Genomic DNA, 16,371 nt, shown 5'->3' with positions numbered 1-16,371 from the left:
GTCCGTAGCCAAGGATGCCCTTGAATTTGAAATGACTCTCTGGCCTCAGTCTTGAAGGATGCTCATTGTGGTTGACCACGCCTGGCTAGGATTTGTGTGTGTGTGTGTGTGTGTGTGTGTGTGTGAATGTGTGTGTGTGGAGTGGGGCACATGTGATACATTGCACATGTGGAGCTCAGGTAGCCTCGGTGGAGTTGATTCTCTCCTCCATGTGAGTTCCACGGGTGGAGCTCAGGGCATCAGGCTTTATGCCTAAGACTTTATTCTTTATATTTTATAAATAATATTGTACCCCGGTTTTTTTCTGAAACAGGGTCTTAGTATGTAGCCCTGACTGTGCTAGAACTCGCTCTGTACACCAGGCTGGCCTGGAACTCACAGAGATCCTCCCGCCTCTGCCTCCCGAGTGCTGGGAATAAAGGTGGTGCCACCATGCCCAGACACCTCACTTAACTTTGCACAGGTCACGTGCCCTCTGCAAAGCTATGAGGAGACACCCCTGCTGACCATGTCCAGAAGCTTCCCCGACTCCATCTCTACTCCGCCACCCTGTCAGAGTTGTTGCTCTTCTGTCTCAGTACTTTCCGCTGCCTCGGTTGTGTTTATGAGCTTTGTCCTCTTCAGGCTCCGGCAGCTGCTCTGATCCACACAGATCCACACAGCCCATCCCAAGGGTGGAATTTCTTTTGCCGCTGGAAGGAGTCAGCCTGTCATACACCGCCGTGTGACAGAGCCTTGGGAATGCCGTGCCGAGTGAATGCCAGACAGGAAACACGACACACTATAGGACTCTATTTTTAAGTAATATCCAGAATAGACAAATCCACAGGGACCGAGCGGAGGTCGCAGCGCAGCTGCTCGGGGCTCAGGGAGGGGGATGGGCTGTGGGTGTTCTCTGGGGACAGTTTCCTTCTGGAATGAGAGAATGACTCTGCAGTGGGCAAGGGTGATGGTCATCCTCGAAGGTGTAAATACTACTGCTTCCTATGCCTTAAGGTCGTTCATTTTATGTTATGTGGATTTCACCACACAGTATGCATAGTGGGAGGGGATGGTTTTATTTCCTTTTACTATTTTATTCTAATTCAGGCTGGCCCATACGCACCACCATGCCTGATCTACAAGGTCCTGGGGTTGGGACCAGGGTCCTTATTCACCTTAGGCGAGCACTCTACCAACGAAGGTTTATTTTTGCTCATTTACTTGAGACAGGGTCTTGCTATATAGTTCTGGGTAGTCTGGAACTCACTCTGTAGAATAAATAGGCTCGGATTTGCAGCAATCCTTCAGTCTGTCTTCTCAGTGCTGTCCAACAACACTGTCTTCACTAAGACAAAAGCCAAAGAACAAGCATCCCCAGGGGATGCTGTGGGGGCAGCACAGGCCTGACCAAGGACATCGGGGAGGGGAGGGGGCAGGGCAAGAGACAGGCGTGTCCTTCGAGGTTCCTAGAACTAACACTGCCCTGGCTGACAGCTCACCCACCTCTCCTCTCTCTCTCTCTCTCTCTCTCTCTCTCTCTCTCTCTCTCTCTCTCTCTCTGTGTGTGTGTGTGTGTGTGTGTTTTTCAAGACAGGATTTTTTCTTCACAGCCCTGGCTCTCCTGCAACTCGCTCTGTACACCAAGCTGTCCTTGAACTCAGGGATCCACCTGTCTCTGGCTCCCAGGTGCTGGGATTAAAGGTGTATGCCACCACCACTCAGCCCTGATGACCTGTCTCTTATTGGCTTCTCTAGTTTCTGCTTCTGTTGAAGCTTCTTCTCCTGATGCCTTGGCCTTGGCCTACAAGACCCACAGGAGCCACTTCATAGCTGTGGGGATACCACACTGTTATTTCCCTGTCCCCTGGGGAGGGATGGAGCTCACACTGCCTCCTGGAGCAGCAGCAGGCACAGACTGCCTCCCTGACACCAGTGTCCCCAGAAGTACGGATGGGACAGGGAGCAAGCTCTTCTCTAGAGAGCCCTTTTTATGAAAAGATAGACTCCTCAAGTCCCAGCCTTAGCCCTGACTTGCCCTCTGGAGAAGAGTGGGAAAGTGTCTGGTTAGCTCTGAGTTCTAAACAGAGCCTTGGCCTCCTGGAGATTCTAAGCATCTTTGCATCGCAGCAGGCTGTCCCTGCAGTCCAATGGCAAAAGTTGGCCAAGCCACTAGTGTCTCCAGCAGAGCTGTGGTAGGTGGGGCTTCTTCCAGGGCTGAGGGCTGTCACTGAGCATGTTGGAAAAATACAGTCCTCTCCCCAAAGACAGGGACAATATGGTCACCATAGCATTCCACTGGTCCTCCAGAGAGGCTGCGACCCATGGTGTCAGCATCAAGCAGTGGGCTAGGATCCCAGGCCTGGCTTCATCTCGCTATGAACGTGGTGCAGTGCCTCAGTTTCTCTCTGTGCTCCCAGGAGTTTCACTGGTTGAGTTAGGGATGTGCCTGGAGGTGCCCATGGTGGGGTATGAACCTTCCAGACAGGGGTGTCCCTGGGATGTCCACTGAGGTATCCAGCACACGGGTTCTTCTGCTGACTCAGGAACCTATGGACCACTCAGAAATGCTAATGTGTTGGGGTTTAAATGTTTAGAGCACCTGGAGCCAGCCCAGTGGCTAAGCATCTGCGTGGAGAGCAAAAGGCCCTGGGTTCTGTTCCTTAGAAACTTTATATCACACAAACACACACATACATACCCACACACGAGACACTCACATAAACACACACACACACACACACACACACAGAGAGAGAGAGAGAGAGAGAGAGAGAGCTCTGTAAGTCCAGTGACTGCTGGCTTTGGAAGTGGGTATACACAGAACAGCATGTCACCACAGAGGCAGAGGTTTACATCATACTGAGACCTCCAGCCAAAGAAGGAACACATGGCCAGGTGGTGGTGGCTCACACCTTTAGTCCCAGCACCCGGGAGGCAGAGGCAGGCGGATCTCAGTGAGTTTGAAGCCTGATCTACAAAGTGAGTTCCAAGACCAGGGCTGTTATACAGAGAAACCCTAGCTCAAAAAAAAAAAAAAAAAAAAAAAAAAAAAAAGAAAAGAAAAGAAAAGAAAAAGAAAGGAAAGAAAGAAAGAAAGAAGGAAGGAAGGACGGATGGAACACCTGAATCCCAGGACAAGCAAGGACCCTTGCCAGAGGCCCTGGAAAGAGCATGGCCGTCCTGACACCTCAAGTTCACACTAGAAAAGATGAAGAGTCCTGTGGTTTCAAGTCGCCATTTGTGTCTTTTTGCTCTGGCAGTCCCTGAGTCCCTGGACACTTCCGGACACCCTTCCCCCACGCTCTCGCATGCCCTCTTTCCCTGACCATCCCTCCTCTCTGACCACTGTGGTGGCGGTCGGCCACAGGGGACACTGTTGGAGCAACCCCAGGACAGGAAGAAGGCAGGACGCAGGAAGGTTTGGAATCTATGCTAAGAAAGGACATTCTTCTTTTTCACCGTGATGGGGCTTTGGGGTCTGCAAAGGTTATCAAGAATACTAGGCCTTCCGGACTGCGTCTCTAGCATGTTCCTTCTGCTGAGAGTATGGCCAGGATGAGGGTGCAGGATGGATTCTTGCTGGTGGCTGCAGCCTCAGGCTCCAGGGGCCCAGCTGCCTCTCTGTTCTTGCAGTTACCAAAAAAACAGAATATTTTACTTGTCTTGCTTTGGGTTCCTTAACATAAAAATTGACTCTTTAAGAATACTGCATTGAGGAATAATCACTCAATTACTAGGTTCCTCCCAGCTTTACTGAGACGTCAAAAACTGTAAGACTCGCTGCCTGTGCTGGGCAAAGTGCTTTGACTGTAATGCTGTAATCCTAGCATTTCTAGAAGGCCTGAGGATCAGCAGTTCAAGACTGGAGGAGGTGGCACAGGCCTTCCATCCAGAGGCAGACAGACAGGGCGATCTCTGAGTTCGAGGCCAGCCTGGTCTACAGAGTGAGTTCCTGGCCAGTCAGGGCTACACAGAGAAATCCTGTCTCAAAAACCCAAACTAAACCAACCCAAAATCTAATAAATAAATAAAATTTAAAAATTGTGGACACAATCACACAGCTTGTGTCCAGCCCGGGTGACCTAAGACCCTGTTTCAAAAATACACAAAGAACATGTGTGGTTTTATTTCTTCAGACAGGATTTCTTTGTGTAACCCTCGTGGTCCTGGAACTCACTCTTGGGGTCACACTCCCCTCAAACTCAGGGACCTCCCTCCCTCTGCCTCCTGAATGCTGAAATGCTAACATTTTAAAGTCTGTAATTCATGGATGACGAGATGACTCAGTGGGTAAAGGCACTTGCCTCCAGTCCTGCTGGTCCAAGCTGTTCTCTGACCTGTACACAGGGGCCATAGCATGCCTGTATAGACACAATAAATAAATGTGGTGTCTTTTTTGAAGTTGATTCAGTAGGGTTTTGTTGTTGCCGCTGCCTTTGGTCAGGTCGTGCTGTTTGGTATATTCGCTGGGCTTGTAGCTGTCACTTTTACACAATTCCAGAACATTTTTTATGGAGCCTTGTGGTCACTCTCCACTTCCCCTCCCCAGGGATTCCGGCGATCCCCATCTGTGGCTGGTCTCTGTGGACCAGGCTGCTCTGGACAGCAGAAGCAGACCCTGCAGCCTCTATACTCTGTGGTTTACCCCATCGGTGCAGCCTGTGGCGGCATTTGAGTCATTGTGTGATGTAACCCTTATCTGTCTGTCTATACATGGACATAACTGCCAGATTTTGGAACCCCACACCCCAATTTTACTCTGAGCTGGGTGCACATTACCTCGTTCTTTTCGAGGTGTAGCCTCTCACCCTCTAAGTCCCTGAAGGCTCCTAGTCTACTCTTCCTTGTCTTTCTGCTCCCAGGGAAGGCCCTACAGTATCCCATCTCCCCTAGCCTGGAAGGGTATGGGGACCACACCTCATCCCTGGTCAAGCAACAGGAAGGGCCACACACACAGGGTCCTCTTGCCTACAGGGGCTGGCTGTCCCTCCCCTCAACCTGGGATGAAGCTACTTCATGGACCAGTGATGCCGGGCCTGCCTTGACCACCCTTCCCATAGGGCTCCAAGAGCATCGGAGACTCAGAGCCGCCATGAGCTCAAGGCCAACTCCAAAGCCACTGGTCCTCCAGCTGAACCGTGTTGGGTCACTGCTAATGACACCATGGACAGAGGTAGCTGCCCCAAATTTCACAAGGGCCACTTTGGTAAAGCAGGGCAGGCCTTGATGCCCCTGACTCTGCTGACCCTAACCATTCTGTTCAAAGACCTCCTCTCCCTCAGTCTTTCCGGCCCTCCTGCCATCAGGGCCTCTCCATCTCTCCAACTGCGGACCCCAAGGGGCTCTGTAACTAGCCCAAGAATGAATGAGTGTCGGTGTGGCTGTCCAGGACCCCAGAGCTGCAGGTGACAGCTCTTCTTCTTGCCTCCGCCTACCTCCGCCAGGCCCGCAGCTGCGTCGCAACGCTGCAAGATGGCGCTGCGGCGTGAGGAGGAGGGGCTCAGGGCGCAGCAGCGTCCGTGCCGCCGCCCGCTCCAAGCGCCCTGGCTGGCTGTTCAGTGCGGGTGGGGGCGGCCGTTCATCGCAGCGTGGCACAGCCGCAGGCGGTTAGTGCAAACACAGCTTCCCCTGCCTCCACCAGTGCAAGCACCTCCGGACGAGCCACCCCCGAAACCTGCGAGCACCCCTGTACCCCCAAGCTCCAAGGTCCCCCATCTATCCCCGTGCACCCTCCGCTGCTCAGCAGGACTCCAGCTCCGCAGCTCCGTGCCCACTCCCGTCCGTAACCTCACCCATGACTCTTGGCCTCTGTGACAATCACCACGACCTCAGTGACCTCTTTCTCAGTGGCTCGCTCACCCAGGGCTCGATCTCCACCTCGGGCCCCGAGACCTCCGACCTTCATGCCTCCCGCCTCTATCACAGCTCCCTGCCTGGTGGCCCCGGCCTTCATCACCCTCTCCACCAAACCCCCACCCACTTTGGACCCCCACATTCTCGGTGTCACCCCCCACACACACCCCGTCCCCAGCTGTCTCCACCTCAGCACCCCACGTCCCACAGCCTCTGCCCCTGTCCTCTCTGTGCCCTCCCCTCTCCATCCCGGCAGCTGAGGCCTCCGTACCCCTTCCCTCCGCCCACACCCCTAGTCTGCTGGGACCTGCGCGTCCCTTCCATGCTTGTGTCCCCACTCTGCTCCACAGCTCGGGTAGCATCAGCCTCTGTACCCTCTCCCCATCCTACATCCTCCGTTAGTGTCCCACAGCCTGTCTGTCCCTCCTTCTGCCTCTGTCCCCCAATCCCTGGGCCACCCAGCCTGCATCCCGCCCCGGAGCCCCGCGGTCTGAACCCCCAGTGCTTCCGAGCCGGGTCCCCATCAGAGTCCCGCGCGCGACCTACACGCTCCTCCCCTGCCTCTGTTCCCCACTCGGTGTCCCCAGCCTCCGCGCCGCCCCAGCCTCTGTGCCCGCCCTTCTTCCCGCATTGTCCACGACCTGCGTGCCCCTTCCCTGCTTCGGCCCGGCCCCGTACCCCCAAGCCCCGTGCCCTCTCCTCCCCCTCCCCTCCGTCCCCCCCACCTCGCGCGCGCTCCCGCGTGTTTTCGGACTGCACCAGCCGGAGCCCCGCGGCGCCGCGGCGGCGGGCGGAGGCGCCTCGTCTGTCGCCGCCCCCACTGGTGCCCGCGCTGCGGCGGTGGCTGGGGGCGCTAGGAGCGGGGCCCGCGCGCTCCGCACCTGCGGAGGCCGCTGGACGATGATGCCGGGACGCCGGCCCAGGCCGCGGGCGTTCTGAGCCTGAGCGCATCGCCGGCCCCGGGGATGCCCATCGCGCCGCTGGCCCTGGCCATGTCGTCGTCCTTCTTCAACCCCAGCTTCGCCTTCAGCTCCCACTTCGACCCGGGTGAGTCCGCGCGGCGCCCTCGGAGGCGGCCTTGAGGCTGCGGCTGCCCCCCCACCTGTCTTCCCACGGCCAACATGATGCTGCTGGAGCCACGGTTTCCCATTTTGCCTGGAAATTAACCCTTTCTCTGCCCTGAGTCCCCGCAGAAGCACAGGGACCGGCGAGGACCCACTACAGGTCTCCGGAGGTGGGCAGGCCTTGGGGCCAGACCCTGCACAGCTGGCCCCTTCAGCTCTGGCTGGCAGCATCAGCCCCTGTCTCTTTGGATGCTTCCCTGGCACAGGTAACTGGGACAAGAGGGCCTATGTTGGCCCCAGGTGTCCCGGAGAGAGGCTGCCAGGCAGGACTCAGGGCCCTGGGGAGGTGAGGGGTCTGCAAGGTAGGGCAGGAGCCCAGGCCCGCTGCGGGAGCTTGTTGGTCCACGTTTTGGTGTGTAAGGCCCCTTCCCAAGCCCGCCCCTGTTTTCTGTAAATCCCTGTCCAGCCAGCCCCCACCCCCACCCCCACCCCGGCAGCTTGTGGTGGGTGTGAGGACCAATGAAGACCCCTAACATGAGCCCGCCTGAGATCCGCCTTTACAGAGGTGGTGCTGACCAGCTGGCTGGCTGCGCAGGACCTGGCGGTGGGGCCTCTTGCTCCGCCTGGCTAGTGCATACGGGGCAATGTGTTTACCACCGCTGCCTGACCAGGGTGGACAGCTGTGGTGGGCAGAGGCCGCTAGGGCAGCTGTTTCTGACCCGGATTCTGCTTGCTAGTCTTGAGTGGGAGGGAAATGAACCTCTGTCCTGGAGCCTAAAGTCCCACCCACATGTCCCTGGGGCTTTGACTTGGGCTGCACAGCCCAAACAAAGCCTGGCTCACACGTGATGGCTCTCCTGGGTCTCCCTCCTGGAGTGGGGCCAGTGTGTGCGGTGATGCACCGAGTCCCCTGGGCAGGGCTGGGTCTGAAGGCATTTGCTCCCAGAGAAGGGGGGTTGATAGGAGCTGTCTACTGGCTTAGGGCTGTAAGTATCCCTTGCTCAGAAATGACTTCCTGGGTGACCCAAGGGGTTGGAGGTCACCATTTCACCATCCCACCAAAGGCACAGAACCTTGAAGCAATGTCAATAACCCAATAAACTCAGGACGGGAGTGAAGTAACCTCAGGCCCAGAGCACCGTTAGGGACAGATATCCAGAGACCAGCATCAGAGTTCCAGGATGTCCCCGTGGGTGGCAAGCCTTACCCAGCACCTGGTCCTTCCCTAGGCAGGTGGCCTTGGAGCTGTCGGGTAGGGGTGGGGCCTAGGTGGGTCATAGACGGGAAGAACCCTTGTGCCCTCTCTCCCACCTACCTCTTCACTAGGCCTGCCCTGGTGGCTCCTCCTCTTCCTCCTCCAGGGTATCCAGGATGGGGGGCACCCTTCCCCCACCTCAGAGGAGACGCAGAGGGCTCTGCAGCTCTTGAACTTTTTTGCGCGATTGATCAGTGTAATCACAGTGTGTTGGTGTAATGATCTAAAGGGGGGAGTGTAGGCCAGGGGAGGTCTCTTGAGAGCTATGTGCCTGTGGACATTGTGCCCATACTGCCCCGAGGGTTTGGATGATGGTGACGGGGGAGGGGACCATACTGGGGTAACAAGCCCTGGTCCTGTGTGTGTGCTGGAGAGGAACGATGGGACCCACTGCCCTCCCACTAAATCTGTGTTCGAGGCTCACTCTCCCCCATCAGAGACCCCATGTCTGTCCTTGCTTCTCTGCACTTCTGTTTCCCATCTGTAAAATGGGATGGTAATATGGCCAGGTCTGGGTTGGAGGGGTGAGGAGGTACGGGCACAACTGGTGCCCGAAGGCCCCTGCACCCCTGGAGGCTGAATGGCTTCTCTCTACTTCATAGTAGGGAGAGATGGTCTATCTGAAGATGTCTGTGTTAGAGCCACCAAAACTCAAAGGGAGGCTCATGTTCGCGGTGGTTGAAAAGCGTGTTTATGGGATGCCCAGTGCCACCCCGACAGACCTCAGGACCAGCCTTCGCACCTATGGCCAGCTCTTTAATCATTCTAGGACCTGAGGTGGAAGCTGTTAGCATGCTGGGCCCTTCGCCACCACAGTCACATGGGCAGGACAGGGAACTGGGGCTGAACACAATCATGATGGGTGTCATGACTAGACAAGCACCCAGCAGGGCCTGCTGTGAACCTGGACCCTGTTCTCTGGCATCCAGGATGTAGGATTTGTGAAGGATTTCTCGGCAGACTTGGCCCAATGGCCTCTTTGCTGTGTGGTCTTGGGCCATTCTTTCAACCTCTCTGAGCTCACTCTGCAGGTACCCAGAGCATGACGGTCAAGAAATAAGGTTGACAGGGGTTTTCATGGAGGACAGGGGCAGCTGGGAGGAGTGGGAGCTGATGACCTTGAGGGAATGGTTGAGGCAGGGGGCTGACCTTGTTTCTCCTGCTCTGTGCCAGGTACAGCTAAGGGAGCTAAATGGGCCAGGCCTCAGGGCGTTTTGTTTGCTGGGGTCTGGTACTGTCTCTGGTGCTATCAGCAGTGATGTAGGGGAATTCAGTGAGGAACCCGCACTCCCGGGAAACCTTGGGGCTGCCCCGCATCCTGGGGCTGGGGAGTCCTAGCGCCTTCTGCACTATTTGCTCACTTCCTGACATCTGACCCTGTAAGGTGGCTGTGTGGTGGACCATTAGCAAGGATGAACTCCAGATAAGACTGTTAGGGTGGCCTCTGCCGGGGTCCTGCCTGGGGCAGGTGGGGTATGGAGCTGGCAGCCATACTAGCAGTTTACAGGCACTCAGGCCTTCTTACCCTCACTGTGCCCTACTGCTCACTGTCTCCAGTCCCTCAGCCTATGTCCTGGCCCCTGCCCAAGTCCACGTTTGGCTCCTACGGAAGAGCCTGGCTGTACCTTTCTGGGATGTTGCTTCCTTGGTGGCAGGGCGCAGAGCTGGTGTTCCTGGGATTTTGGTGGCTGTGGCACAAGAGCTTGGTCTGAGTGGCACATGGATAGGTGGGTGTGCCTGGGGCTTGGATGGCCCTGGAAAATAAGCCAGGGAGTCTCTGGGTTACTAGTCACTGGTTCACAGATGCACTTGGAGTATGGAAAGTTGTGACTCACTGAGTGACAAACCTGATCATCACTGGACTTGGTTGAAAACATCAACTAGCCTGGCTCTCTTAGCAGCTGAACCCAGAGTTCAGGCTGTCACCCTGCCTGTGGGCCCAGCGACAGGAAGCTTAGGGCCTGGATTTAAGACAGACCCTACCTCAGTATGACCTCATCATGATGAATCATTAAAGCCTGTAGGTTATGGGTGACCAGGCTGAGAGGTGCCTCAGCAAGGGCTGCGTGTGGCCTGTCTGGCAGTGGTTATATTCAGGCTGGTACTCTGGGAGCAGCCTAATGGACCCACCATTAGGGGAGGGGGGGAGCAGGGGACATGAGGGGCTTCTGCTGCTCTCCTCAACATCCACAGGCATGCCATACCTCCTGGACAGATACTGCACACACAGGCACAGACATAAAAATACCTGCAACACATACCTCCCACACGTCGAATGAGGAAACTATATTCAGGCTGGCAGGACACAGGCATGTCTACGTCCAAGTGCACCTGCACACATGTTACACATGTGCCTTGTGTGCACACACAGGATGGGGGATTTCTGTGAGTGTGAGCGCTCTTTTGCTGGGAGACCTGCTCTCCAGGACACAGGGCTATTGGCCCAGGGCTCCACTGTTCCGTCTCAAGGGTTCTGCAAGTTTTGTCCTCACTCGAGAGATGTCACCAGACCTCAGGGAGGGTGGATCCCTAAAGCCAGTGGCATACCCTGCTAAAAGTACACAGAGATGGAAGGGGACAGGGGTGAGGTTCAGGGGAGAGGAACTGGAGACAGGAAAGGAGCTGTAAGCAGAGGACCCCAAGCTGGAAGAGCCAGCAAGGCCACTCCCCAGGCCACGCTGAACCACCTGCCTCAGCCAGACTTGTCACCAGGCCAGGAAAGAACCATTCTCACAGAAGACACCGATGTGGGGATCTTTGTCCAGACAGCCACATCACTTAGGCGTTTAGTACCCCTCAGGCCCAGGGACCGAGGAGGAGCTGGCCCTGAGTCTATGTGTCTTCATATACATGGTGGGTCCTGATGAGTAATGTCCTTGCTGTTTCTGGCACCGGCCCTGAACTCACGGAGTACTTCCTGAGTAGGCTGTCCCCAGTGTCCTGCCAAGCCTTCCTCCTTGGACTGTGACCACCTGCCTTTCTCTCGTGGCTCTTAGGAAGGGAACCCTGGTGCGCACCACCATCAGGGGACCCTCTTTTCCTGTCCAAAGAGCAATGATCTTCTTGCTGTTTATTTTCTCCCCAGGTAGGGCGGAAAAAATAGGCTGAATGCCATGTCTATGGTGGAGAGCCCTGTGTCACACCTTATTCTTGTCCTGTGATAATCTGGGTCATAGTGCCTGTTGGGCTCTGATTGCACGTCCCTGGAGGCTGGGCCCTGCATGCCTGTCACAGAGGAACTAGAGTCAGTGGGACCAGTGGCTGTAGTCTTCCCCACCCCCAGCTCAGGAAGCCAGCAGAGGAAATGAGGGCAGTGGCCGAGGCCAGAGCCAGTTCCCAAGCTGACTGTCTGGGTGGATGGTTGCCTGAGGGCTGTCACAGGAGGCAGAGTCACGTGGCATCCCCTGCCTGCTTCCCTCAGGGCCAGGGCCAGAGCTAGGGTCAGGGGGCTGGGACATGAGAGTGGGGTGGGGTGGGGTTTAGAGTCCTCCAGAAGGCCACTGTGGGTGGAGCAACGCTGGAGGCCCATAGGAGCAGCACCCGGAGCCAGCCGGTATGTGGGGATTCAGGGCGGGCACTGGCGCTCTGTCCCGGTCAGCCCAGGGTTGGGGAGGACACACTATTCATCAGAACTCTGGACCCTACCAGAAGTCATGAGCAGTTTCCAGAGTAGGCAAGGCCTCTGTAGTGGGTGGGCTGGGCAGCCAGGGTCACCTGTCACAGGTAGATGAGATGAAGTAGGCGCTTTTCACGGTGAGGATGGCCGGCCACGCCCTCCCTGTCTCCCTACCACCACCCCAAGGTTTGCATGAGTCAGTCACCACCCTTTTACTAAGGGACAGAGTCCAGCACTACGTACCCACTGGTTTACTGACTTGGGCGCATGGCATCGGGTAGCCCTGACTAGCTGGCCTTGGACTTCCTATAGGGTTCACCTGCCTGTGTGTGAGCCTGATGGGATGGGGAGCCAGGACCCCAGGCTGGACTCTGAGACTGAGCTTTGAGGTCCTTGGGACATCTGTGCACACTCGGCTGTCCTTAATCTCTGCAAGGCTGAAATAGGGTTCACGGCTCACGAGGGCTTCTGGCTTCCCACGTACCTCATCTCCCAAGCTCCTCCACTCTGCGGGCTTAGGAGGGAACCTGGGAATGGTGTGTACCAATTGGGAACTCAGCACTGAGCTGCACAGCCGACCCTGAAATCGCCAGAGGCTTTCCCTTTCCACCGCACCCAGCCAACCCTGCAGCTTGTTCCTTGTTCTGAGTGGCTTCAAGGTGCCCGTGGGCTGACCTAGGTAAGGGGGATTCATCATCTGTCAGATTTCTCTGGTTTGTTAACTGGAGGCATGGAGCTGTTTGTGGGCCTGCATGCGTGGGATTTCCTGGAGTTCTCCGTCTACGGCTAAACAGTGCCTGCAGCTTAGGTGTCCCTGAGGTTCTGTGGCTTTGCTCTAGTTGGACACACCCATGTGACCATACTCCAGGCCCTGGCAGCCTCCTGGCAGCCTCCTTGATCCTGTCCCACAGAGCCCCCTTATGGCTGCCTCAGGCTTCTGCAGGCCATGGTGTGTTACCCACACCTTAAGAACAGCACAGCAGGCATCTGCCCTGGAGGTAAGTGCTGGGTTCTGTCCACTTTGGGCTGTGTCCGGGCACTCCTGTGAGTGTTTTGGAAAGGCACCCCTTACCCGGATTCTTTATTCCTTCTCCCTTTCTCTGACCCCTTTCCTCCCTCCCCCTCCCTTTCTCTGACCCCTTTCCTCCCTAGCGTGCTTCCCTACACCTGCTGGCCCCTTTACTGTGACGTAACTTGCAAGTCACACACTCACCTGTGAGAGCTTAGAACTCGTGGCTTTTGGTATTTTTAGAGCTGTGCAGCCTTTACTATAGCTCATTTTGGAACATTTTTTTTCTCCTCAATAATCACCCAACACCCTGATGACCACGATTCTCCATTTTCCCTCACCACCCCGTCATCCCTGCCCATCTCACGGCAGCGTGGTCCCACATCTTCTGATCTGCTTGGTCTGATTTTGGTGAGCACATACCACAGGGGCTGGCTTCCCCTAATGGTACAGACCGTCTCATCCCAGGAGCGCTGAGGCCTGGCATGCCTGTCCGTGGTAACTAAGGCACTAAGAGCCTCTGAGAGGCTTCCTGGCGACTCTGAGGCCCTGCGTGGATACACACTACCCCAAGTCTTGTGTGCACCCTACCCAGAGGCCCTGTGTGGATTCCACAAACCCCTTCCTTGGTTGCTTTGGGAACACATCTGTAGGTTTGGTTTGCCCTCCTCAGCTGTGTGTGTGGTGAGAGCTGTGTGTATAGTGACAGCTCTGTGTGTGTGTGTCTGTGTGTGTGTGTCTGTGTGTGTGTGTCTGTGTGTGTGTCTGTGTGTGTATGTGTCTGTGTGTGTATGTGTCTGTGTGTGTGTGTCTGTGTGTGTATGTGTCTGTGTGTGTGTCTCTGTGTGTGTGTGTCTGTGTGTGTGTGTCTGTGTGTGTGTCTGTGTGTGTGTCTGTGTGTGTGTGTCTGTGTGTGTATGTGTCTGTGTGTGTGTCTGTCTGTCTGTGTGTGTGTGTGTGGTGTGTGTGTGTGTGTCTGTGTGTGTGTTTGTGTGTGTATGTGTCTGTGTGTGTGTGTCTCTGTGTGTATGTGTGTGTGTGTCTGTGTGTGTCTGTGTGTGTCTGTCTGTGTGTGTGTGTGTGGTGTGTGTGTGTCTGTGTGTATGTGTGTGTGTGTCTGTGTGTATGTGTGTGTGTCTGTCTGTGTGTGTGTGGTGTGTGTGTGTCTGTGTGTGTATGTGTCTGTGTGTGTCTGTGTATGTGTGTGTGTTGGCAGCTGTCTACTTCCTTTCCATCGTCTTCTGTCTGGTGACCTCAGTGCAGTGTAAGGCGGGGTGGGCACCTCTGCCCAGCCTGGAGGCCACAATGACAGTGTTTGCTCCAGGCACTGCCACGTTTACCCTCCTTGCTCTAGTGAGCCACGCTGACCACTCAGTTAACCACTTCCGGGGCAGCACTGGGAACAGCCACTGTTTATCCTGACGGTGCCTGGACTCCTGTAGGCATTCACTGGTCACAGCTGGCAGGTGCTTTCTGGCTCATGAGGGTGGGAGACAGGAATGGATGACCCACTACTGCCCTTAGGCGTCTCCTGCCCAGCCCATTGGCACAGAGCGCCCTCGTTCTCTACCCAGGGGCTCCTGTTACCGAGGTGGCACTGTGACAGCTGCTCAGGGCCTGGAGCTACCATGTCTATGTGTTTTATTTTCCCTCACATGTCCTGCCTAAACACAGCCAAAGCCAGTGTTTGCTGTCTTGCTTGACCGACCACAGCTTAGGTTGGGTATGTCATGTGTGAAAACTGGGGGGGGGGGGCTCCAAGATGACCAGATCATCAGGCCAAGGGGTGTGTGTCAGAAGGCTGAAGCATGTCCCTGTAGCAGGGACAGACAATGTGTGTGGAACAGGGTGTATCTTAGGAATGGAGAGCCACAGAGAGCCACGGGGAGCTATTGTGACTGTGACATTGTTAGCCCACCAAGACACCTGAGCTAGCTGTCTGTGGGGATTTCTCAGATGTGGGGCACAGGGCTATGCTGAATAACCACTCCACCCTTGGACTTACCTGGGGAGGGCCCTGAGAAGCTAGAGAAGAGGCAGAGTGTCTGTGGGGGGTGATGTCACCTGTGTGTGTCACGCTGTGGAACTCCCTTCTGTTCCCAGCCCTCTTGGTAGAATTGATCCTAAGGTGACCTCTGGAGGGTCCAGGAAGGCAGGCATTGGGTCTTGCCAAAGAATGCTAGGAGGCCCTGTATGTGCGTGTGCATGCGTGCGTGTGTGTGAATGCATGTATGCACATGAGTGTGTGTGTGCATGTGTGCACAGTGTGTGCACATGCGTGTGTGTGCGTGTGTGTGCATGTGTGTGTGTGCATGCGCGCACATGCATGTTTATGCTTGTCCCTGCAACAAGTGGATGCTGTATTCAGTCCGGAGGTTGAGGGGGGTGGTGCTGACCCCAGTGTGTGTTTCATGGGGACTTTAGGTGAGAAAACACTTGAGGACACTCACAGGGGATCCCTGTGAAAAGTTGGGGGTGAGTGCTTATATGAGTATGCGTGCATACCTGTATGTCTGTGGGAGTGTGCATATGTGTGGAGCATGGGTACTGTGTGCCTGTGTGTGCATAAGGAAATGTGAATGTGTGCACATGTATTAAGCACAGTGGCATGATGACCCAGGGATGGGTGAGCATGTGTGTGGCTGTCGGGTACACAGGTGTATCTGTGTAAGTGCCCATATATCTATGCATTTGACTGCAAGTGTACGGGAGGAGGAAGGTGTGTGCTCCCAGGACCCTAACCTTCCGAGAACCCTTCCATCCCCCCTGCGCCAACTGTTCCCTTAGGCTTCTAGGCACAGATGATCATATTATTTCCGTGTTCACATGGATGACAGAAAGGGTGCCAACAGGGGTCTCACAAATGACCTGCTCTCCTGGAGCTGATCCATGGTCTGGAAATCATGAACCAGGTCAGGCATTCATGTAGTCTTTCTTGTGTCCACCTGCCAACCAGCTGTCCCCATAACCCTGCCAAGCTGTACCTGCCTCCTGCAGCCCCCTCCTCACCAGACAGAGCTGCGGGAGGGGCCTGGAATGCCTGGCAGGCAGCAGGCCTGTCTGCAGGCGGTGGGTGGTCCTTCAAGGCAGGTGGGCTCTGGCCTAAGGATACTTTGTGCTTGTTTGTACCTCTTTTGGCAGAGTAACTGCAGCTACTTTGTAGCCATTGGGCACAGTGCCTGAGAGGACTGGGGAGGTATTGTGGGGACACTGTTGAGTCTTTGGCCTTTGAGGACACAGTCTTCTCTTGCAGTCCCCTCAAAAGCTATCTTACCTGCTGGGGGACTGATACAGCTGCCTCAGTTGCCCCTGTTGGTGGTGAGGGCAGAAGGAGAGCCCAGGAGCTGGGAAAACACTAGTGCACCTCTGCTCTGGGCCTGGGGTGTCCTATGGAGAGGACCTGAACCCTGGGTGGCCATGAGGATTGAGAACCCGGAACCGAAAAGCTAGCTCTGTAAGAGGACGTAGTGGTGCCAGGGGCCTAGGCTCAGGCTGCTGAATTGGCTTCTGTGTTCCCACCTGAGCAGGAACTATGTCCCACCTGGGGAAAACACTCAATTCTCTTCTCCCCTCTGCCTAGGACCCCTGACCT

At 55.7% G+C, this 16,371-nt stretch overlaps 1 protein-coding gene across 2 annotated transcripts in view; it reads left to right on the top strand.

The window, feature by feature from the left end:
* The first annotated feature begins 6,546 nt into the window (after positions 1 to 6,546).
* Aatk (apoptosis associated tyrosine kinase) overlaps positions 6,547 to 16,371 on the top strand; it is a 37,855-nt gene continuing 28,030 nt past the window's right edge. Inside the window, exons 1-2 of one of the 2 annotated variants that reach the window (XM_051181838.1) lie at positions 6,768 to 6,882; positions 7,020 to 7,165. Coding sequence is in view for 1 of the 2 variants with exons in the window: in XM_051181829.1 (XP_051037786.1) it covers positions 6,801 to 6,882 (82 nt within the window). In the remaining variant the exon portion in view is untranslated. Of the gene's footprint in view, positions 6,883 to 7,019; positions 7,166 to 16,371 lie in introns of both variants that reach the window. The other variant, XM_051181829.1, reaches the window with a different exon arrangement.

The sequence above is a fragment of the Phodopus roborovskii genome, unplaced genomic scaffold (assembly GCF_943737965.1).
Source record: "Phodopus roborovskii unplaced genomic scaffold, PHOROB, whole genome shotgun sequence".
NCBI lineage: Eukaryota > Metazoa > Chordata > Mammalia > Rodentia > Cricetidae > Phodopus > Phodopus roborovskii.
This window is presented reverse-complemented; position numbering and strand designations above follow the sequence as displayed.